This window comes from Phalacrocorax carbo, chromosome 7, assembly GCF_963921805.1.
Source record: "Phalacrocorax carbo chromosome 7, bPhaCar2.1, whole genome shotgun sequence".
NCBI classification, from domain to species: Eukaryota; Metazoa; Chordata; class Aves; order Suliformes; family Phalacrocoracidae; genus Phalacrocorax; species Phalacrocorax carbo.
In genome coordinates, this window is record NC_087519.1 from 30218968 (window position 1) to 30244089 (window position 25122).

The 25122-nt window shown below is 40.5% G+C and overlaps 1 protein-coding gene and 1 long non-coding RNA gene across 3 annotated transcripts in view; one reads left to right on the plus strand and one right to left on the minus strand.

Annotated features, from left to right (window-relative positions):
• The first annotated feature begins 1712 nt into the window (after nt 1-1712).
• LOC135314340 (uncharacterized) overlaps nt 1713-25122 on the plus strand; it is a 37508-nt gene continuing 14098 nt past the window's right edge. Inside the window, exons 1-2 of the long non-coding RNA XR_010373854.1 lie at nt 1713-2150; nt 3131-3174. This is a non-coding gene — a long non-coding RNA (uncharacterized LOC135314340). The remainder of the gene's footprint in view (nt 2151-3130; nt 3175-25122) is intronic.
• Nucleotides 15792-25122, minus strand: part of LOC104046963 (glypican-5) — a 396666-nt gene continuing 387335 nt past the window's right edge. For both annotated transcript variants that reach the window (XM_064457302.1, XM_064457301.1), the window contains one exon: nt 15792-19514. In XM_064457302.1, the coding sequence (XP_064313372.1) occupies nt 19312-19514 (203 nt within the window). In that variant the 3' untranslated portion in view covers nt 15792-19311. The remainder of the gene's footprint in view (nt 19515-25122) is intronic.

The following is a 25122-nucleotide window of genomic DNA, read 5'->3' on the forward strand; positions in this document are numbered from 1 at the left end:
AATCAACAACCAGGGTATGAAGATAGATCAAAATCCATATTCTGTGAATTACCATAAATAGGAGTTGTACTTGGGACTTCACAGACTTTTACTTAGTTGTTCCCTCTTGTTTATTGTCTGGACTACCATAACGCAGCTCTAGCTTTCATTAAGGTCTCTTAAAAGTCTGCCTTGACTGAAAGCTTCCTTGCATATTTCATGCTTCTACATTGCTATTGGCTGTCACTCTCCAAACTCTCTTCCACTTTGTGACCATTAGTTTAAAAATTATGCTGATACATACAACCATAAACATCCTTCTTCCCTTCCACATTTGCCAGCAGATGCACAGTAGTTTTTCCCTAAAACTTTTATTTCTGAAAAGTCATTTGAGTCACGTCAGAGAACTCTTCAAGCCTGTGACACCCCACCTAGATGAATGCTCTACATCACTGACATCCACTCTGGACATGCTGCTGTGTCATCACTGCCAGTGGAAAACACTGGAGTTGCCAGATTTAAAAAAAAACCAAACACAAAACCAGCCAATTATTTTGCCAATGACCTCTACATGACCTTGCACAAGCTGCTTTATCTTTCTCTTACTTCCCCTTCTTCCTTCACTCAGCATTTATCATCTTTAGGGAAGGGACTCTCTGAATAAGCACAGCGTGTATCAGCATGGATCTCTCATTTCAAAGCAATATTTACTGATACCAAATGATGACAAAGGTTCAGATATTAGAGAGGGATGTGGTATGAGAGATTTAACATTGCCTCTTTTGATTCATGAGAGTTTTCCTCACGCTAGGTTTAGAGCTGGAACAACGCATAACCAACAGTACAACTCATCTACGCACAATGCAGTATTTTATATTTATTCATACTTCCGTTTTACCCATGTTTAAGTAATAAGTTTGGCTCTGGTGAAGTGTGTGGGAGAAATCCTTAGTACGTTGCAACAGTAAATTTCACAGCCCATGGGACGGAGGGAGCTATTTTCACTAGCAATGCCTTTTGAGACAAACACAGAACTGTGGGATAAAATGGCAGGAGGGCACAGCGGTGTTCCCCCATACCCCATCTCTCCCCTCTGCCGGTCACCTTCCTGCCCTCCAGTACAGCACGACAAGCACAGTAGTCTTTTTTTTTTTTTCTTGAAGTACCATTATTTCCCAGTAGAAGAAACAGTATAAAATAAATTAATTAGGAGGAAAAGTATGCACAGCCTTCCCACTTAGCTACTAGGTAAGGATTCCTCCCAGGTGGATGTGAGGCAGCCCACATCGTGTCGTATGCGACCGCTACCTGGGGGGAGAGCAGAGGGAGACAGAGCAGGAAATTATTCATCTGCTGAGGTGAGTGCAAAGAAGTGAGGTTACCCCGATATTCCCGTTCCTGAGCCGTGCTCGGCTCGGGACATGGTACAGCACGTGCCAAGTTCAGCTGCGGCCTCACGCAACAGGTAACAAACTGCGCGGGCAAAATCACCTCCGGCCAGAAGCAGCCGTGGGCTGACCGAAACGGAGAAACCAAGTGGCCGTGAGGAGAGCGGGAGGGAGGGGAGTTGTCCAAAATCAAACCCCCACCGCCGCTGCCGGCTGCTCGGCAGGACGGGGCGGGCCGCGGGGGAAACCCTGCGCTGCCCTCAGCCCAGGCCTCCAGCCTCACCCCGCGAAGCCAGACTCTAACCGACAGCGGCCGTAAGGAGGGAGAAAAAACAGCAACTCGAACAACCTAAAAACCAGCCAACAACAAACCGCCCCAGAGCGTACAGCGAGCCCTGACCGGAGGGAGCTGCGGCGCAACTCCCCCGCCAGCCAGAACCCGCGGGTACCCAACAGGCGCCTCCCCGCGCCCGCTCTGTCAGCTGTGCGGGGCAGCCTCGCGGCTCCCTCACGAAGAGGGGGCTGGAGAGGCTGCCGCTGCGGTGGAGAAAGGGGAGGGAAAGGGAGGCGGTAGACGAGCTGCCGCCGCCCGCCTCCGGGCCACCCCCCCCCGCCCCCCGGCCCAAGGCGATCCCCCCGCCCTGAGGCAGGGCGGCCGCGCTCCCCTCGCACGCGCTGCCGCCCCGCTCACCCGCCTCCGGCAGCGCCCTGCCGGCATCGACAGCAACCCCCTGCCTGAGGAAAGGCGAGGGGCGCAGCCGCCATTTACCCAGCAAGCTCCAGGTGAGCGCCACTGAGCGGGGGGGAGCTGCGGGTGAGGGGGATGAGCTCCAGGTGCCCGGCAGCTCTGAGGTCTTCCCCTCCCTCACTCTACCAGGATATCGCTGGGGTCTGTATGCCTCCACCAGTCTCCTATTACAGACACGGGTGCCTCATGCAGGGTGTGTTTTGGGATAGCAGAGTTGTAGTTTGCCCTCCTGAGCTCCGTAGCCCAGTCTACCCGCTGAGGTGAGGACATGGCCACCCCACAAAGGCATCTCCTCATGAGAGGGCTTGAGAGTCCTGGGGCCGTGTACCTGGGCTGTGTCTGGCCCCACGTCCTGGCCCCTGACCCTTGGGGCTGGCCACCACGCAGCGCAGCAACCGCTCTCGCCATGGGCTCTCCCTCCAGGTGTGGGCCAGGTCTGGGTTTTGGAGGGAAAGCCTTCCCATCCTGAACCCATAGGAAGCAGGTGGAAGTGCCTGGCCCAAAACACGCACAACACTGGTGCCTTGAAAGGGGTGAGGACCTGTCCTTTTGAGATACCTTTAATTTATAGAGCATAATACTTCAAGAAATCACAAAAATCAAAGCATACCTTTTGTGAAGTACTCCAGGGGAGAAGGAAATTACTTGCCCTGAAATCTTTTTAGTACTGCAGGAGGGAAAACCTACCTTTTTTTGTTGTTGTTGTTTGTTTTGTTGTTTTAACATTAAATGTATTTTTTTGCTTTTGCTCTGATCTCTTAAATTCTTCAGTGTTTGCTTTTCTCTTGGCTCTTGTGTACACACATTTTCTTTTAACTGAATTGCTTCTTCATTGCAGTTGTATTGTCTTTAGTAGCTATGAGAGAGGTCCAGCTTTGCAAAGAAATTTCCATGTAAGGTCCAAACTGGGCACCTGTGGGTTAGGGACAGGAGCGTGGGACAAAGCTAGTCTGTGTTTCCTAATCTATATTTGAGCCCCAAACTGTCATTAAAAACCAGCTTTTTTCTTCTCCAGTTAACAGTCACTCAATTGAGAAGACCACAGGAGACCATTCCAAGGTAGGCTAAACTCTCTAAATGTGTTTTTTACATACAGCAGTCTTAAACCGTATTCCTGTTAAGTGTCAACAGGATCTGCTTTATTTAAGTTCCTTTTAATTATTCCAGTCTCTATTGGTGTGTTTTTGAGATTTTGTGTGGAGAGAGCTCAGCAAGCCTAGTCCTGGAAATGAGACAGTTTACTAGGTATTTTTGCACTGTAATTTTTTGATCCTGTTTCCTCAGCTAGCCTTGCTTTCCCCTGTATTTGTTCTTCACTTTTCCAGCCCTTTTGCTGTTGCTCACTATCTTGGATATCTTCTTTCTCTCTGTGTTCATCATCTTCTATCTTCTTCTCTCAGAAGAAACTAATCACCACATGATGCAGTGGTTCAGTAAGTTACTTCCAAATAAATTATTTCATTCCTATCTATCTGGGAATAAATCATCTCAACAGTTGCTGGGGTTTTTGACCACTTTATCTCTGCCTTTTGGTAGCAAACAAGAGGGTTTATTGCTGAAGGGGCAAAAGATAAACCAATAATATTTTGTTTTCATGTTGGCAATGACTGTTCATTAGTGCATCTGGAGAAAGATGAGAAGCAAGATTAAAGGGGTTTGTGCACATGCATCTGCTTTAATATGGAAGTACAGTCAGTCCAGTTATCTGGCATGAGAATAACCCTCAGTATAAATTGCTTGAATTAAATATCTAAGTCAAATGTGGATGTGTGCACATAGTAAGGCTGCTTAAAAAGGGAGATGTCTGAGGGAAGCCATTAGGAGAGGAAGAGAGGCTGAAAGACTCTAAGGAAGGTTAAACCTCACTAAAGAAAACCTGATAAAATAAATCCCCCCATCTTCTCCCCTGCTGCACACACAGATGTTTGCCAACCCCAGTGGAACATGACAGATTACAAAGGAATTTCTTCCAGAGGATATCTTCAAAGGATGTGCACAGATGTATTTTAAAATAAATTGGGTGGGTATTGAATTCACATCATTATACTATATATACTGCTCATTTCTTCCTTAGTGGATGACTCTTGGGGATCCTTCTCTCATTAGGTCCCAGACAGGAAAAAACACTTATTCATTAACTGGAAGACTGTGTAATCTGTTTTTTTTTTCACTAATCAATTAATCATCTTCCACAAAGGCCATAAGCTCCAACAGGCGCCACCTTTCAGTTTCCCATGGATAGGCTTTCTTTGGTGAAAGCCCAGTCATTTTCAAGTGTTCTTTATACAATAAAACATGGGTTAAAGAAAAACAGAAGCCTCCACCTCAGCTGATGACTAAGTGTACTATCTACTCCCTTTGAGTGGAATAACAAAATTGGTCCTCTGTACTGCAATTAAGGTAAGAAAGAAAAGGTGAAGCCTAACACAGGACCAAACCAGTACCAGTACTTAGTAGTATTAAGAGAAAATATTTACCTTCCAATAACATGGACAAAGAATTCAATTAATATTTTTCTGAGTATCATGAATCTTCCTGACAGATTGTGAATTTTCCTTTGTATGTAATAATATAAGGTGTCAATAACAGGAGTAGAATGTGAGAATGTTTTAGCACTGTAACTGATTCTTCTGTGGTGTCAAGAATATAACCTCCATTTTGCTCCATGAATGACATTTTGCAACTTGCGGCTTAGTTTGCTTAGTCCAAACCTATTTTTTTCCCGATCACAGGACAAACAAACGAATAAGGAAGACTTTGTGCGGTTTGATTGGTTTCTTGTATTATGGTTTCCTGTTAGTTCTCTTTTTTCTTTTTTTTTTTTTATTTTTTCTCTTCTGCTCCCCTCCAAGATAGAGAGGCTAGGGACAGGACAAAAAACAAGTGGAATTTGGTGTTGATGAGTTTAAGTGAGAGCTTAAACTAGAGGGAAAAAACCCACCTCTCTTATTCTGTTGCTTAGCGGAAGGAATATGTCACCTGCCTTACACTTGCTGTACATACACTGTAGGAACCATCTTAAAAGCCTGGAAGAAGACTGCTATCAAAAGTAGGTACTGCTCTCCCTCCTGAATGACTTCGTTCATTTCTAGACTTACCATTAAAAAGGAAAAGAAAAGGTAGAGCAGATACCAGAGTTCAAAGACAGGTGCTAAATATTGATAAGAGGCAGGAGGGAAACAGTTCTTCATAGACAACTGAAAAGAGTTCTAGAGTGATTATTTTAGTGAGAGGCTACTATAAAGATATAATTATTATTAAATAGCATGCAAAATGTTAATGAATATCTGCTGTTATTCCAACTGAATAAAGAATAAAAAATATATATTTTCTGGGAGACAGCTTGGATCTAGGAGCATGAATCAAAATGGCTAGGCAGTTAAATATAATAAATGGAATGGAAATGTTTACAAAGCAAAAAGGGTATCAAAACTGGGGGGACTTGCAACCATTCAGGAAAACGTTGTGAACTCTGAACGGAAAGCGCACTGCACAGGGTAGTAAAAGGATGTATGTTTATCTGAGGGACCCCAGATCCATTATCACAGCAAATTCAGAGCATAAAGTTAAATCCTGCAGGTAGAAGAAATGTACCCAATGCATGACTGATTCCATTATTCTCCTTTATGGGTTTGTGATTTTTTTTGTACTTTCCTCATATCCTTCGCCTTTTCCATTTTCTTTTCTGGGATAGGTTCTTTTAGACTGAGATGGGCCACCAGTCCACTCAGGAATTGTAACGTGTGACTCTTCTCTCATGGGACAAGCTGATAACTCTGAGTAATGCACTTTTTTTAAGCTCTTCGTTTTTCTACATCTCTTTAATTATGATTCCTTCTATTAACTGATTTGCCTCCTTTCTAAACTTTATGCTTATTGATTTTTTTTTTTTGAAGATAACTATTAAAGTCATGTACTCATTTCCATGTACCGTGAAGGCGTTTGGGAGTTCTCAAAAGATCATATGCCCAAGTAATGAGGAGTGACAGTTCCCTGAGCTTTGCTCGTGTGACAACACAAAGTACCATCTTATACCATCATTAAAGTGAAGCACCTTGAAGTAATTTATTAAATCACTGCCTTGCTTTGTTCTCAACAAGCAATAAATTAAGCCCTCATATCTAACAGAGTCTGTAACTTGGCCACTATTAAGTTTTCTGTAGCCTTGTTTCCCAGTCTGGCTCCCCAGAAATGCTAGCAGAAATATTCTTTATTTTTCCCTAGAGCAAGTCCTCGTATGTTGGGGATTACAAGCTTAGGTATCCACAGGTGAGTGTCCATTGTAGTTGGCTGGTATGACATGTTCCACAGTGGTTTGCTCTTTTAGCGGTTCAAATCATAGCCACAAGTTATTTCTGTGTCCTTTTTCAGGAGAATAAAACATAACATGGCAACAGCAACTGCTACTGTCTCTTGTCTTATGCACTGTGAGAATCCACAGCCCTCTGCTGTGCAAGGAGCAAGAGATGTGCCCAGAAATGTGTACCAAGGAACTGTCTCGGTGAGGGGAGGCTGAGGTGTGTCTTAAGCTCTTTCATTGGGAGACACATCCTTCCCAGTAGTAAGGAAATATGTTCTTTCCTTTTGAATTTCCTGTGTGAACCATCCCTTTGGAGTCTGTTAGATGAACCAGTTTTTCTCATAAAACGTTTAAGGACCTGAAGAAACTTGCTGATGCATGCAGGTGTTTCTGCACAGATAGGTGTCTATATATGGAAAGAGAACTAGATAATAGTGTAGGACTCCTGCTGATCTGTCCATTTGGAAGACAAGCCTCATTTCTGGGGCAGAGCAGAGCATGGAGTAATAGGAGGGCAGGAGATGGCTCCTGGCTGCCAGCGTGGAAGAAAGGCAAAGGGAGAATGATTCTACAGCTGTGCCCTGCATCATCCTGGGGCAACCTTTTACTCCAGTATTAGTAAATAGTTTTGGGGATCTCAATTTTGGACGTAGCTGCTTACTGGGACAAAGCAGGTGGCACTCTGATAGATAGGTTTTTTAGTCAATATATGTTTGAATCTTGCTGTTGTTGCATGTGCCGCTATGTCTTTCTGTCTGAATGAATTCCTGCATTCTGCTCTGCCCAAGGATGAGTGATCAGGAGTTAGCAGGCAGCATCAAACAGGAGGAATCATTTACCTATTAGCTGATTTTGCTCTGTGCAAATACCAGTCTTGTGCTTTCAACTTTCTGTTCAGACAAAATAAGCTGCTACTCCTAACTACTTGCATATCTGTGGCTATGAACATAATCTTGTAATGTTATAAAATCAGTATTTACCAGTGCGTTTACTTCTGAGAATTCCTTTTCTGCCTCTGAGAAAAGGTCAGGGTAGTTACCACTGTGTGGTAAGTTAGCACATGCTGATGTTCTTAATTTGTGTTGGGTTTTTTTTTCCAGATTTCACCCATGGTAAATATAATTTCTTTGCAAGGAGAAAAAAATAAGGGCTCTGGGAGATAATGAACTTGTTTGTTCACAGTGTTCTAATAGATTACATGCCAGAGTAGGAGCCAAAAACATGAGTTCTGATTGTGGGTCTGACATGCACTTGCAATGTAAGAGTACTGTTCCCTGAGGTTCATTTTCCCAGACAGACAACGAACTATGGGTCTCCTCATCTGAGGTTAATTGGAGTCTCTGTACCTTTCCTTAAATTAAAGAAATGCCCTGAGGAAATTGATGCACTAAATGTGTCTCAAACACTTTACATCCAATTTAAGGTGGAACTGAGAAAGGAAAGACAAGTGATAGGTGGTGACCGCAAACTGAATGCATCGGAGTGACACAGCAGTGCATACCAGGTGCGTGAGTAACATGGATGCTTTCCGGGGAAAGCAAAACGACTGCCACTCTTAGCAGTTTCTAATTCCTGAAAGATCTGCGGAAATCCACATTTTAGACCCCATAGGACTAGAATACTTTCTAGCTCTGCAGGTTCAGTTACTCTGTAATGAGAAATAATTGATTTTGCAACTATAAAAGTCTGCTCACTTCTGGCTGAGAAAAGAGAGGGGAGACACGGTAACAGTTTGTGCAGTACAACAAAGGGAACAGACTCCTACTGCCCCAGCACTTGCCTGAATCAATGAATAAGGGCTCATATGAAAAAAGGATTTATTTTTATTTTTTTTTACAGGATAGCTGCGAAACAGAATGGTTGTTTCAGGCCTAATTCATAGAATGGTTTGAGTTGGAAGGTACCTTTAGAGGTCAGCTAGTCCGACCCCCAGCTGAACTCGAGTTTGTCCCTTTTTGCTCCTGGGTGAAAGAAGATGAGCATAAACTTCTCTTCCTTCCTTCATGCCCTGTGGGCTACCTGGGGAGCATCCATAACCTATGGGTGTACCTTGGAGAAGGGAATGGCAGCATGCTGCAGGACCCTCTGTGAACCCTGGGTGAAAGCATGGGTCCCCAGGGGCTGAGAGGCTCACTGCACCCTTCCCCCCAGGGATAAGAGAGAATAATGCCTGTGCAATGATGGGAGGCAACCCCATAAGGAATGAGTTTTCTGTCTTCTCTGTGGGGATTTTCAAGTTCTAAGTGTTACTTTGGACCAGTGACCGCGGAGCCAAAAGTCTGTAAGTATCGGAGTAGCCACTGTGAGTGAATAGGGCTCACACATCTGGTGTAATCTCCTCCTGCTTGCTCTGGCGAATTCCTTTCATCCATATGTTGTTTTCTTGAAAATACGCAAGACGGGAAAGTAGTAATCTGTGGTTGTAGGGCATAAACCTGTAGGTGTAGGACATGGGTTTCTGTTGCTTTTGGAACTCCTTCTTTCTTCTAAAGTTAACTCTGAATCTCCTTGAGGACATAATAAATGCAAATAAAACCTGTCTTTTTCTTACACAAGCAGGAGTATTTTCATTTTGCTCTTTTAGGATGGTGGTGGTTCATGTTGGGTTCCTGAGTTAATAATGACTTCACAAGTGTTCTTTCCAAAAAAAGAGTGTTTATTTTCAGATGTAAAGCTGAAGTGTAGGAAGACTTCCTACACTAAAGTCACGCAGCCTCTCTCTGTAGCATAAGGCAAGTCATCATTCTGACAAGTCAGTGGTTGTACTGGGAGCTGTACCATATTGGAACCCCTGGGACAAATTAGGCTAAATCCACTCTTTTTACCAGGCTTTGGGCATGACAAATTCTAGATGTGTTTCAGAGCCAAAGCAACATACTGCTTTAAACCAAAACCAGCTAACCAACAGAAAAAAAACCACCACAACAAAACCAAAACCCCAAACGTGAGGAAAGATTTGGATTTCTGATGGGAGAAGCATCAAATGGATCATACACAGTTGCATAATGATCATACTGTCATTAGGCTAGCAGAAGGGCTACTTAATGCATTTAAAGATCTTCAGTCAAGGATATGAGCTTGAGTACCACTATTAAGGAACATCCTTGAGGCATCTCATCAGATCTGATGTATTCTGTGTATTTCTGGAAAATAAGTACTGAATCAGGTGAGAGGCAAAGCCTTTAAATAACCCTACAAATTTGAACTGTTGAAGCATTTTTAAAAAACATCTTTGGGAAAAGAAACAATGTCCTTTGAAGTGGAGGCAGGTTGGATTTCAGAGTGAAGCAGCTTCACAGATTTAGACACCTGCTTAATTAGAGGATGAATGTGAAATCCTTAAACTTAAAAGGCTTTTATGAGGCAGCACTTCAGAGAACAAGCATTCCTCTAGCATCGGCAGAGAAGAGCTGTTGGCTATTATCTTTGGAGCTGGGTCAAAAATGAATATTTTAGTAAAAAGCACTCGCCACAGATGGTGAAATGAGCTGTATGTAATTCCCAGACCTCAGATAGGAAGTGTTTTGAAAGAATCAAGGAAAGCTGGAATCATGGATGCTTTAGAAGGCAACACTCAAATCGTCATGCAAGCAGACAACAAAATGAGTAAGAAAAAACTAGGTAGGTAGGTAGCAGGTATGCAGTCATTTAAACACAATAAAGGAACATTTTGTTCATGATGCTATTGTGGTACAGTGGTCTGTCCTACAGTTTTCATTCAACCCATTTGGGAGTACTATAAGAGGAGCTCTTAAATACTACCAAAACAGGAAACAGAAGAGATAAAGCAGCTAACATCTGTCCCACCAACTTCTAAGTATGAAAAAACCAGTTGTTTTGACAGAGAAGATAATGGAGATAGTGGAGGGAATGATAGTGGAGAGAAGCTCATGAAAAGTAGCTTTAACAAATACTTGTACAAGCAAAGGTCTCTGCTGTGTCACTTTAGGACATGGTAGAGGCACAACCACGATAAACAGCATCTGACAGAAAAATACCAGATGAGGGTTTTTTCCCCTCAAAAGAAGAGAATCTGCAAAGTTCATAACTGACAAGTGATAAAAACACAAAGCTAACAGCAGGGCATTTCCTTTTTCTATTACATTGGCCTATATGAAGACAGAAAAGTAATGCGATCCTAATCAAAACCAAGGGCAAGACTTCTTACATGGCACACAGCTATTGCAAGGCCTTGGTCAATGGAGAACTCAGGTCTGACTGCTTATGTAGGAATGGAAGTTTGATGAAAAAATCCTACCTGTTGTGGTGAGGTATGCTGGCATTTACCCAGGAGACTGCTGCAAGCATTGTGTCTCTTCAATAATATTAAGAGCTCCCAGAAGAGCAGGTAGGCACCTTTACATCTTACTGTGTTTATTGCAAGAAGAAAAGAGCAAGAAAGTAGTTATGTGCTGAAGAAACAGACCTTTCTTTGCCAGACTATGACCAAAATACTCAGAGTTCCTCAGCAGTTCTCAAGGCCTGCATCCTTTATTCAAAGCATCATCTGAACAGATTAAAATATTTTTATTTAAGATTTTATCAGCTTTGTAATTTAAAACAAAGGTGATGAAAAATATTCAGAAAAAAATATAAAAATTCTAATAGACAACAACAGTCACCTGCTGTGGATTATTTATTTTTATTCCCATAGTTCACTGTCCTTTACAAAACACACTGTTTACCTTTTCAAGTAGCTTTGTTCTTCTTTTAAGACATTTTTTTCAGACTGCTTTTTAAAATTGCCTTTATAATTTTCAGTGCTGAAAACAAACTGAAGAACACTGACCAATTTATTCAATAAAAATATAAGCAAATATACTGCAAATAAAATGTGCTTGGGAAATAGAAATAATTATTAGAGCTTGAATACAGCTTAGGGCAAAACCAATCTATCTTGGAACTTAAAATACCCATGATGCAACTAATGTAAAGTACAAATGTAAGCAGCCTATTAATTCCTGTAAAATAAAATGAACTAAAAAAGACTAGGTGGCCATAAACTAATTATTTCAAAAGCTAAATGACAAAGCACATATTAGACTATCTATCCCAGTGTACTGTAAACATTCATACTGTATTAGTTCTGATATCAAAGCACAGTAAGTGGTTATATTATGCAAGGTGTAGCGTACTGGCTTCCATTTTTATTCTATTACTTCCCCATATAATAAATGGGATACAATAAACATTTTATATAGTATTGCTGCTACATTAGCCTGCTCCCGTATGCAACTACAGTGTTTTGGGAGTAGGTTTCAACCGTAATTTTACCCTAATTAGGTTCATCCCTAATGAAAAAGCTCAAATATTTCAGTTAATTTTCTAATTTTTCAATGAGACTGCTGCCAAAAGTCTTATTCCTTTCTTGAGTGCTTTATGGACTTATCTGCAACTTTTCCCTATGAACAATTTGTCATCTTTAAGCCATAAACTGTAGCTTGTCTCAAGCCCCAAAGAAGAGCCAAAGGGTGGATATCCTCTTCCATGACAAGCAGACAGACTAACGCTGTTACCAATACACACATGAACAACCACCCCACTCAGGGGAATCGATGTCTTTGTGAGGCCCAACATCCTGTTTTGGTTCCCTTCCAAGTTGGATGTTTAGCATAATATAAAATAAAAATAAAAGAGCCTTCTTTTTGTTTTTGTTTAGGAAGAAATGTTATTTCCTCTCCATAGGAGAACATCAGGCCACAGTAACTCACAAGTAATTTTATCTGAAACTGAATGCAAAGATACACAAGCTTCAGCTGAAGCAGAATATGGCTGCTTGTCTTCTCTGCTGCTTAAGCTTCTCTGGAAACATCAAAGCCATGATCAGTTCTCTCCACTGAGTCTCAGTTAGTTTCCAAGGCCAGTTTAAGACCTGGATCCTATGTTTTAACATGAAACAGAAAAATCAAAGCTGATTTGCCTCAAGGCCTGATCTGTATCAGCCAACCTCTGAGAAAGATTTTCTACCCTAGGAGATACTCACAGTATGAACATCTCCTCATAGCCCCAGATCATACCAACATGCTTCTGGAGAAGGCCCCTACCGTGCCCCTAAAAAGGGAAAATGCCAGAAGACTTAGAGCATCCCATGTGTTAGAGCTCTTCTTTTCAGGCATGAAGATACTATCTGATTAGTGGCCCGGGCAACATTAACCTGTTATGCAAATTTGTAATCACTGCAGTTACTCTTGAGTCCCTGCACCTGCAGAAAGATAGGAAGGAATTCACATTCTTGGGCTAAATACTGTGCTGGGGTAAATTTACATAGTTAAACTGAAATCAAAGGAGCTATACTGATTTATAGGAGCTGGGGGTCTGCTGCAACATTTCATACCCACAAAGAAGTCTCAAGCCCTTTTTTGGATTCTCAATTCCATATGTGTGGAGGTTGTAAATATTTGATACTGGCATTTTTGTTAGAAAGTCTTTTTCAGATCTGCTTTTAAGAAAGATCGAATGATCTTCCTCAATATACTGTGCATTTAAAATTACTATTTATCTAGAAGCTTACATGTGAGATTGAAGCAATCTGGTTTAATTTCTACAATTTTAACATAGTATCCTTTACACTCCAGCATAGCAATGCTTTTGGTAGCCTCTGATCAGTAAAACTTCCTAACTGTATAGGCGTATATATAAATGTGAAAGTTACACTAGGATCTATATTCCTGATGTCTTATTGCTTTCCTTTTTCATTACTGAATAAACTAGGCTACAAACCTGGGCTACCGTACCTAATGCTGGGGAATAAGTATCTGACTATTTCCATTTAACTGCATTAAAAATATCAGTACCTATTCTAGGTGTAATAGCCTAAAAGCCTAGCCTAGCCCATAAACCCAGAAGACATACGAAAACATGTTTCCGTATTCCCCTGCAAAGTAATTTTTACAACTGTGTATTTGCAAGGAGTTGACAAAACTAGCAATGCATTTAGTTTTCAAATGAAATGTCCATAGCCTGTAGAATAATTCAAACAGGTGCTAATTAGGTGTACAGAAAGGCCACTGAGGATAACATATATATCCCCCTGCAACAGAAAAGACCAGAATAAATGTTAATTGCTTATATTATGTAACAAATGATTTTTAGGATAGCACTAAATTAGCTGCAAATATTTTAATTACAAAGTACTGGGTAATTTACTAAAGATTAATTGAAATGATTAAGTGCAAGCTGCATAATTTTGCAAAGTAGTATTAATGCTTTCTGCACAGAAATGAAAAAAACCACCAAACGCCGTGGTTGTTACTGGCTATTTAATGAAGTACTTTATGCACCCCATGAAAGCGTCAGTGACCTCTCTTTATTTGCCTTTCTCTCAAAAGGGTATTACATGATTTTCATGGGGGAAATCATTGCAGTGTTTATAATAACTAGAGTGTCTAAACCAGTCTATTTTAAGGACTGAGTTTGATCTCAATGACATGGGAGCAACACAAAAATACTACTTCACAGTCTGTGTCCAGCAGCCTCTTCGGAAAGCTGCAGCAGCTGTGGCTATTTACTGAATAAGAATTTAAGCAATTGCACATGTAGTTTGAGGCATTCCTCATAACCTGCAAAAGGAGGCCCACTTTTAGCAAGATACTTGGAAATATCACTACGCAGCAATAGTTCTAATTCACTTTCCTGAACTCAGTGCACCAGCTTCCTGCATGCAGGCTTCATATTACACTGTGTGGGGGTAGAAGGGGATGGTGATGAATCTGGAGAGGGGAGAGGGACTTGGAAAACCATTCTAGTCCAGGAGAGCTTTCTTACCTAGGAGTATTCTCTATTTTACATGGAGGATACTTTTCTGAATTTATTATCTATTTATTACAATCTCTTGGCCGGTATTTATTTTTTGGTGGCTTAATATTTAATACAATGCAAATGTGGTTATTTAGAGAGTGACAGTGGAAACCAGAAGAGAATTCATTATTGGGTATAATTCTGGACTTCTGAGCCAATGGGAGGAAGACATTATCATGTTCTTTTTGACTAATGCATGCCACTCCTATAATGACATTGACTATAATATGTATCACTTTTCATTAATGCAGGTGCCTCTACAAGAAGCACTGTGAGCAGTGAAATGCTATAAATGGAAGTAAATGTCTTGTGCTTTTGGCTAGTTGTAACATTAAGCAATTATGATGCTGTGATGCTCAATGTGCAGGATACGTTTTAGGGAGTGTCTTCTATTTCTGCAGACCTAAATGTACCCATGTGCAGAGACATGAGGAAAGCATGTATATCAATTCCCACTTAAAAAATGGGTAGACTCATTATCAATTTTCAATACAAGGCTGAAAACCCCTCAACACCATGCTAGTTATGAAATTTTGACTGTAATTTCACGTAAACCTTAAAATCTGCTTAATGGGAAGAGTCCAATTCAGGAACACAGGGATTTCCTGGATTTTTGTCCTGCTCAGTACCTTACTTTAATGTGTGCTTCATCTCCTTTCACTGGAACAGATCTTGCTTAAACCTAATAATGTGCAGTATTGAATAAGAATGGCTCAGTAAATCTGGGAAAAAAGGCTCATCTAACATTAAAATGAAGTCTGTACACAACATCCATTAGAACAACATTGAGAAGATCCATACAGGATTAGAGTAAAATTTAAAATTATGATATACATTGCAGTCTTAGTAACAGAAGGAAATAGGGATGTATTAAATACAGATCTGATTTAAGAGATCAGAGAGATGTGAATCTCATAGCCAGATACCCGTACACAGAGCCTCTGAAGTCAGTGCAGCTGGACATTATTATTTGTGTTGCCCTTATCAAGCTCTGACAGATATTTGTACCTCAGAAGGTTCATTACTGAATGAGAGATCAGAATGACAATTCCTTGTGCAGTGACAAAGTACTTGGCACACTAGAAGACAGGGCATGAGACTGGCAGTGTGCAAGCCAGAAGAAAAAGTGCAAGGTTGAAAATCAGAGGCCAGATCCTGTAGAGCATTTAAATTGCAACGAAAGTGCAGTTCATAGCAGGTATCTGTGAAGTTGCCTGAAAATGCAGTCTCTAGGTTCTCTGCTGCTCTGTGCCTGGCCAGTCTCTATGTGTTAATTTGGAGAGGTGTAAAAGCCACTTGAAAATTAGCTGAGAGCACTCGGCTCAGGGCCTCAGAAAAGACAGCTGGAGGTTGCCATGCACTGGAGCATTGCAGCCGTGCATGCTTTTGTCCACCCATGTTCACTCTTCTCCCTGACGCTTTCATAGCCCGGAAGGGAATTAGTGACACATGAACCTCTTGAACCTCTTACATGAACCGGGTGTAACATGGAGCCCAAACAGCAGTGAAACACTAAGAACTGACTGTATCCCATGGCAATTTTGTCTTATTTGGTAAGAAGCCTGCATCACTACCAAGAGAAAATTATAGATTGATTTTACTCACAAATGTATGACAGCAGTTACTTTCTAACGCTGGCATTCACAAATGCTGGCACAGCAAAATATTAAAAGAAAGTCATAGCAAAACAATAAACATTCAAAAAGCAGTGGCTAAATACAATTCATAACTGTTAGGCAAAGCTACAGCAACGCTCTTCGACTGGTGCCTTATTTTACACTCAGATTACATAGACAAATTCAAAAGTATGTTTGAATTTAGACCTTTGTAATTACATCGTAATTACAGTGTCCTGGATAACAAAACAAGATTTTGCAAAATAGGTATCTCATTAATCTGAAAAGAAATACTTCCTTTATCTGACACAACCAGTTGTTTTTGCCTTTGCTGGTATAGATTTGTTGTTTGCTGGAAAATACTTTTTTAAATCTGTAAATGCGAGTGATCCTGAGGAAAAAAAAATCATAAACCATCAGTAAAAATATACTTCATCGCCCCTTAAAGCTGCACCATTTCTGATGCACATTATGAACATATTTACTGCTGGTTTGACCAGTAATCTTCTTACGGTGTAAAAGTATATTAGTGTGAAATGTATTAAGAAGCATGGAGTCCTCTGCAGTCTCTTCCCTCGTTCCATAACAATTTGTGTCTATTGAAACATTGGTTGAACCCAATGAAATGAGTTGATGAAGAATCTTTATCACCCTGCAGTTTGAACTTGTTCTAGTTTTGTTACAGAAACTTTAAAAGGGTTGCCTTGTTTAGCTTGAGATGAATGCTACATCATACTGATATTTGCCAACCAAACCAAAAATTGAAACACTTGATTTTTCAGAGGTTTTTGTTTAGCAAGATTATGATATTTAGCAACAACAAGTAATGCCCTGGGTGAGTTATTCCTTAGATGCCTACTGCAGGGCTTCTACAACTTCCTCTGCTACAGCTGAATAGTAGGCTAGCTGGATCACTGCTCTGAGCTAAGAGCACAAAAACTTTTACAGAAAAGACCTCAAAAAGACACATAAGTCTGGGTGTTTGAGTCCCCACTCTGCAGGTGAGAAGAACTGAAAATTCCAAGCTGCACAGCTGAAAGCTGGCAGCATCAGAGCCCAGCCCTGAAACCCTAGCTCTATCCATAAGAATCCTGATGGAGACTTGAGTGTCCAAATGTGGATACATTTTCCTGAATGACGATTTAGCATCTTAAGTGTGAGAATACTAAGTTAGGGGTCAGGTTCACAAGCAACAGATAGGAATTGCTTCAGTGAAGCCACAGTGATGGGTATTACCTGAGGAGCTCATGGTAAGTGTTAGTACCTGATGTACATATCTGTGTGTGCACAGAGACCAACCTGTCTAACATCAGCCATCGCAACTGATCCTTTAAGACTGCAAGGAATTTTGCTATATAAATGACATGGCTTGCACAGCTCCTTAGGTAAAAGTGCACTTTTCCAAAGAGTACTGAAAATGAATACACGAAGCGGCATTTTTAACTATGGATCAATAGACTGGTGCAGCTCACAAGCCCTGGAAAACATAGGACAGCCATTTTAGTACTTTTGGGAAAACTGATTTTCACTGATATGATTGGAAAGCACTACTTAGGGACATTAATATCCTTACCATTTTCAAAAATCAGAAATCAAATATAAAATATTTCATGTTAGTATATTTTCCATTTTACCTCCTTGTTTCAATATTAAAATTTAACTATATTTTAGAAAACTTAGCTGCTGCCACTTCAGAGACACTGTCTTTGCCGCTGGGTGTGTCGATTGTTCTGATTATACCGTTATGTCTGTAAATAGGATCTAAGAGCCCATATTAAAAATGAAACTTAAGCCCCACCTTTGCAAACATAATTAGACATGTTCACTAATGTTATCTGAAAACATACATTTGCATTGTCTTTGTTGACTTATCATATGCTTGTTCTGTATTATTGCCACTTCCTATATAATGACATCCAGCAGTAATACTGGCACGTGGCACTTCTTTGAGTCAGGCTGTCTTTTATAATCAGTGTTGCCAATAAAATGCCTGAAGTTGATAGTAAGATACAGGGTGGTTCTTTTGAGTTATGTCAGTGGCTGTGTCACTCTAAATACCAAAGAGATCTTTTACAAAAAAACCAAAGACAAGTGTTTTGCATTAAATCTTATAAAACTGTACATAAAGTCTACAACATGAAATCAACCATTAAATCGTTGTAATAGTTATGAAATGTAGTAAATATAACAATTCTGTTTCATGTATTTACCATATTAATCACTGTATTCATTCAGTTGTGTTTGTATATATATCTATTCAGTGGCACTGTAAACAGTTGTTGGAAAACACACATTAACTCTTAACCCATTAGAAGTTATAGTACTTTTTCATCCAAAGAGTTAAAATGCACCAATGTATCATTGATTAAAAAAAAAAGTCTTGTAATATAATGCACATTTTGACATTTTCTAGGGTAGCAATCAAGATGAGGCGTAACAGAGAATGTTCTAGGTTTCAGATTGCTTTACATTTACACCTACCATGATACAAAGTTTTGAACATTAAATGCAATTAAATAATACACAGTTTATGAAATAGAGTTGATTTCAGTGATCCACAATGCACAAAATCTAGTTAGTGTCTAATGGGAGTTCCCAATAATTCATCTCTCTGGGACCTTTATGGAAAATTTAAGTTGGTTTCTCTTTAACATCACATAGGCAAAGAAAGTTTGAACTGAATTATCTTTTTTTTCTCTGAATAGAGCTGCATTCAACCATATAAAACATTACGTTTATTTATGTTTCCTGTTGCTGGACATTCATCCAATAAGCCTTGAGCATATGCTTAAGCATCTGGTGATGGCATTTTGTGGGGCAGGGAAACTCACTATCTATATCCCTCAGTAAACAAAGTGGTTCTAATTTTTTTCCATAGTTAAGGCAACTATACTGATATATTAGACACACCATATGCTTTTATGTTGCTTCCTACAATCTAAACAGTAAGAGTGAAAAGAAGTTTCAAGCATGCTTTGATCTTCTTGACCACTTCGGAATTTCATCAAGCTGGTAGAGAGTACTTTGCTTTAACATGGTTTACAACTGTAGACATAGCTTGTTAGCTGTTCACGAATTAAAAAAAAGAAGTATGCATTGGCTGGAGTTTGAAGACTGACCATTCAGATAATTTAACAGAAAAATTAAACAAACAAAACCAGCCAGTCAGATTCCAGCAAACAAAATTGAGAAAAACAATCACACACACATACGCAATTTCTGTGTTTTCAATTATTTCTACCCCATAACTTAAGCTACTCAGACCCTTGTCAGCATTCCCTCTGTATCTTGGGTGGGCTTTGTCAAAAGCTATCTTCAGGCATTGTAAGTGATGACAGTTGGTATCTGCCAACTCCAGCGTATTGTTTAATACTTACTCTAACATATCACATAAACTAGAGAATTTGTTTTCTGTTGGGTAAGGCTGTAGGTATAAATGACAATGAACAGAAATGCTTGCGCAGTGGCTGCAAGGCAATACAGCTACAGTGGACAGTGCCACAGAACTGCTAGTGCTGTTAAAATAACAAGTGAGGAACTCGGGGCTGGATTGCTCCCATTTCCAGTTACACTGTGCTTAGAGGATGACTTGACAGTGCTTGTGGTGGTTGTGGTGTCAATCTTTTTCACAGTTGGTTTTGGTTCATTTCTGTTTTCTGGATGGGTTTTCTTGTCCTTGAGAATATCTGAAAACATGGAAGTAAATGGAAGATTAATCACACATCTTTTAAAAAGTGGCTTTAAGTTCTGTCCCTTGCGGAAACATGTTGTACGCAAATCTGAATAACTAAACTATGTATGGAGAGTGATGGGGCACTTGTGTTAATGTTTTAGTTGGACCCAGTGGGGTCACCGGGTCCTCAGCACCCACTGTTTTGCTCAAAAAGTCTTCTCTGACTGGCCTGCTCTATTTGCCTACTCGTAGGCACAGCCTGAGCAGAAGAACAGGTGTTCTGCATTGCAGTGACTGGTCTCAGAATCTGGTGTTCTCTCATGAAAAGTACCTTCAGTTTCACCTGGGATGGGAACTGGCTCATGCTTTAAAACATGATGTCAGGATTGAGTGGTTTTGTAACATGCTGCAGTGAAACACCCGTCAGGTTGCTGAGTTGCTGCAGGAGGAGCCCAGAGGGTATATTGACTTAACAGTCAACTTCATGGCTTCTTTCTGCTTTGCCACTACCCTTAACTTTAAAGCAACATGTGACCCTTGTGACAACCTGCCAAGAAAGATTGCTGACACGAGGAAATAAAGAGGTATCTCATATGTCTTGTCCATCAATGTGGGCAAAAATGGCTACAAAGATAAAATGCTTCAAGTTTTGTTTCACTGTTTTTTCCTAGCAGGTACAAGGATTTTTTGTTTTTAAAGTATGGAACAATACCACTGGGGCTTTCTTCTCCCTCCAGATGTATTTTGGGGCAATTCCAGGCATCTTATATAAAGGACTAGATTAATGACAAGGTGGTAGTAGTAGTAGGCCTTTACTGCAAAAACATGGCTTTTTTTTTTTTTTTTAAATGAGAAAATGACTGATAAAGGTCTTGGTTTCTTGACATTCCGAAGCTATTTGCAAGTATTACTGAGATCATATTACCCTTGAACCCTCTCACTGGCATTGGGGGAGGGGGGGAGGAATCACTATTTCATCTGATGATGGGATGATGCTTTTACAGTCAATCTGTAAAAACATACCTGAGTGCATGAACAAAAACCAAATTCCTACCTGGAAGAATTTATAAATTAACAATAATTGTTCAGGTCCAAGCTTAAAGGATTTGTGATACTAATGAATGCTGTGCACATACACAAGAAAGTAAAAGGCAGATATTTGTAATGCAGATTAAACAACAGTCCAATCTTAAAATAAAAACTCTGAATCACAGAAGCAAGTTCCTGGCAGAAACTGGAAAGATGGAAAGTATTCCAGAAATGTAAATGCAATCTGAGATCATTGTCTGCATGTCAGTAGTTCTGAACAACCATCAATAAACTCACTTGATAATAAAAATGAGCTGTTGTATTGGGAAAGCATACATTGTTCTTTTGCAAGCACAAACTGTAAAAGAAATGCAATGTATTCCTCTATTTTATCATAATATCAACATTAATCCCAGAGGAAGCTGTGATTCCTAGACGTGACTCAAGGGTGACTGCAGGGAAGGGACGCTGGCTGGTAAGGCATATAGGGGGAAAGGGTAGTCTGACACTGCGCTCAAAATTCATTATAGCAAAATGGGGACATAGCTTCTCTTTAATTCCGACTTGCAATGGAGCTAACAGAAATGAGGGGGAGAAAAAGCATGCTCTAAATGTTTAGAAAATGTCAGTATTCTGAGGACACTTAAAGAAAAATGGACAACCTTCAGACTGTCATTAAAGTAAATTAAGAATAAATCATGGAAATAGGTGTGTTCTGACACTGCCTAGACTCCTTTCCATCACTGTCATTCTCCATTTCGACTGCGGTAAAGGCACTATTTCTCTTCTGCCTCTTATATCATCCCAGCCTGCTGACTTCAGCTCTCTGGGGCCAGCTGATTAAATTAAGACCTCACTCAGGTAAATCTATTCCCCTCTTTCAGTTGGCCATGTCCAGCATTGTAACTTGATTGGCCTCTATAAATCGGGCAGACTGAAATGTATTAATTCATTTATTTTCTTAATATTGACTTAACCAAAAATCTAAGGTAAGATTTAATGCTATCAGAGAGGCTGTTGGTTTTTAAAAGCTTTCCTCTCAGTGACTGCTTAATGCACTACATAACAAGTGTTAAATAATACATTAGAAAATTCTGCCTTTATCCTCTCCACGGGAAGGACTACGTTCTGAATTCTGTCTTTATAGCAGAGTATCTCCTGATGCTGTTCATGGCCAATTCTAACTTGGGATTTAATTGTGCAAAACTGGCATTTTATTTAAAATGCTCTGTTTTCTCTCTTCTTAGAAATAAATAAAAATAGCTTTGGTCCTAATTCAATTTAAGATATTTTTCAATCCTACATTTAGTTTTTAAGGCACAAATTTCAGCAGTGTAAAGATCTCATGTTTTATTCCAGTTTCCTCAGAGTTCCTGTTGCTTACTCATTCCAGGATTTTGGCTGAGAGACTTCAAGTTAAATGAGTTTTTCCTCTTAAATCTTTTTCTCCAAGTCAGAGATGGTTATGTTCAGTCTACTACTGACATTCAAAAGGCAAAAAAAATAGCGAGCATGCTAAAAAAGAAAAAGTCTCAGTGTGAAGACAAGCACAGAAATGAAACTCCAGTCTCAACAAAGCAAACCCCAGATGTTCAATACCTGGGAATCAAGCCCCCAAAGTAGGACTTCTTCAAACCAAACTAACCCACCCCACAACTTTGGTTTGTTCTAATACTCACCTTCTGCATTTTAAAGGCTTTATGGCTCCCAATTAAAAGCTTTCTCCATCACTAGAAACTTTCATCCCATCACTGACTCCTCTCTCCTTTCCATAAATGGAGTGGTTAAAATCCTTGAAGGCTTCAGCTAACCTCAGGCTAACACATGTGACAGCCTTTTGGACATTGGCATGTGAATATTACTCTACACTGTTTATTTATCACTGCATCGTGATGGTGATATAGCCACTGTAGTAGCTACTGTGCTGTTGTCTTATGCAGGCTCCCAGAGTGAATATGCAAATCCTGCCAAAAGGGGTACTTAGCGAAGGCAGCTGACTGCCAAAGCAGCCTCTGAGAAGAGCCTTTTGGGACTCTTGCCGAGGTCTGTTGGGGTCAGTGAAGATGGCTCAGAGTCCCTCTAGGCCCCGTGATTACTGCGAGTACAGGGAACAGCTCAGATAGTCCAGGGGATTGAGTCCACTTCCTTAGCTGAACTTTCATCTGTGTTAACTGCTGTTAAATTAATATCTTGACAACATAAACAAAGCACATAATGAAAATTCCTTGACCTCGATGTTTAGAGCATTTAGGATTATCTTCACCTCAAAGATGTAAACGCAGACTGCTACCCAGTAATGCATGTGCCGCTCAGACGGCACTGAACTTCTCATAAATACTTATACGGATCAATACTATTCCTCAGAGAGACTAGCTTAAGACAAAACGGAGAGTCAAAACTGTCACTGTCATCTAATTTAGGAACAGGAAACACCTGCAGTGAGGGCCGAGCATGCCTTTCAAATGCATTTGGTGAGTCACACATTAAAGCACCCCTTAATCTTAGCAATAATGATACAGGGGCAAAACAATGCATTTATTATTTTTTTAGGTTATTACCAGGTTATTTGACACAAGTTCAAGTCATTTTGGCATCCCAGCTCTTAGTTCCCCCTCCCTAGTCTAAATGATTTGCAGTTTGTTGCTGATAGGGATTATCAAAGATGTAACTATTTATTGGTGTACTTGCATGCTGTTGCTCTCTAGTGAACAGTATTGGCAAGGTCTGCTTAAATGTCTGTTGAGATTTCCTGTTGTCCTGCCAAGGGATGAACAAGTTCATCTACTTAACAGAAACCCCTTTCCATTTTTGTCCTTCTCTTGACCTGACTTGAGCTCAGTCCTTTCTCTGTGTTTGCAAATGATCAGTGTGATAGAGAGTCTTTCCCTGCAAAGATCTGCCAGTGCCACTGAGTCCTCCTCATCTCCTATCTGAATCATGCTCAGCACTGTCTCCGCTGAGCTGGGAAGTGAATGCAAAAACTCCCTAAACAGGCTGCTGCTGCTGCTACCAACGGAGAAAGAGAAACTATTTCTGGGGTGAAAGAAGGTGGCAGGAAGGGAAGGGCTGGTGAATGGGCTGATGATCCCACATCGAGGGAAGCTGCATTAGTTTCGGGGAAGCCTGTGTTTGAGCTGCCCCAGCACCTTTTGGATTTAGGCCTTGTTGCCCTTCACCTCTCACAACTGAGCAGAGAGGGCCGCTGGCAGACTCTGCTTTGTATGCCAGCGCAGACACTAAGGCACTACTGCTTGTGGAAGTAATGTGCTTGTGCCTCAGGACCTCTGTTCCTCAGGCAGTGATTAACCAACAGCCATGGTGCCTGCATACATCTACAGCTACAGATCATCATGCAAGACAAGTGTACAACTCCTGTGAGGGAATTCTGAATAAAAACAAAACAAAGAAATTTGCCAGACTAGTCCTGTAAATGTTAATTATAGCAGCCCAGTTTCTAATGGAGTGAGGCACTGACAGCAGAGAATTGATGCTCATCAATCCACTATGCCCACAATAAAGTGGGGATTTTGAATACCTCTCCATCAGTTTTACAGCATGAGCTGCTAGGGAAAATTTTCAACCCAGCTATTTGGGGAGAAAAGAAGGGGAGATTGTTTTTTTCTTCTTTCCCACATTAATTACATGAAGTCAGACCTGTCCATTTCTTCCTAGACCTTCATGCAAACACTGCGCTTTGAAAAGACAGAATGTCAGCATCTACGATAGCAAATTAATGCCTTGGCCTTGCATACCTCATCATGGTTGTAATGATACTCATAACACAGGTCTAAAGCAAACTGGTCAGTACGTACATTTACTCTCCACGTTGTAGCTCAGTTGCTTGATAAATTTCACTTCGATCACAGGCTTGGTTTTGGCTGACAGCTTCATAAGAAAATTACAGCTAGGTGCAACTTGGTGGAACAGGCTCTTAAATTACAGTAGATGCTGCAGTGTTATTATTAGCTTTTTATCACCTCTGGTAGCAAAAGCTGAAATTACTTTTACATACTCAAAGGAAGGAGCTCTGAAATTGCAAAACAATGCTGTCACCATAAAATGTACCAACAATTTCCAAATAATCTATTATCCCGACATTAACACCAGCACTAATTATTTCCAGTTACAGCTGCAGCAGACAAATGGAAACAGGAACGCTGTGGAAGTGGGAATGTGAGAACTTTTAAAGTGTGATGAACTTGTGATGCAGTTCTCCAAATTCTGGAGTCTGTTATTGTCCGCTATATAATACTAGTCAGTAAAAGGCAGGTGTGATATATCCCTTTTGGAGCCAGAAGGAGTAATTAACAGCTTGGCAGCCTCCCACGTATGTACTGTTCTGCCCCTCTCTATTTCAGCCTGAGAATATGGTGTCCGTATAAGCCTTTCACCCACCACCTTCTTATTGAAACATGGCCTTAGGAGGAAAGAATCTGTAACCAGTAGAGGGAAAAACTACAGGAGTTACAACCAAATAGGGTCGCTCTGCTCCCTTCGCTACTGAGTTGCGTTAGGTTTAGGCCAGCCACTCCAGAAGACTCGTGGGACAAGATTATGAGGGTTAACTGATGTGTTCCATTTTCATTCTGTTA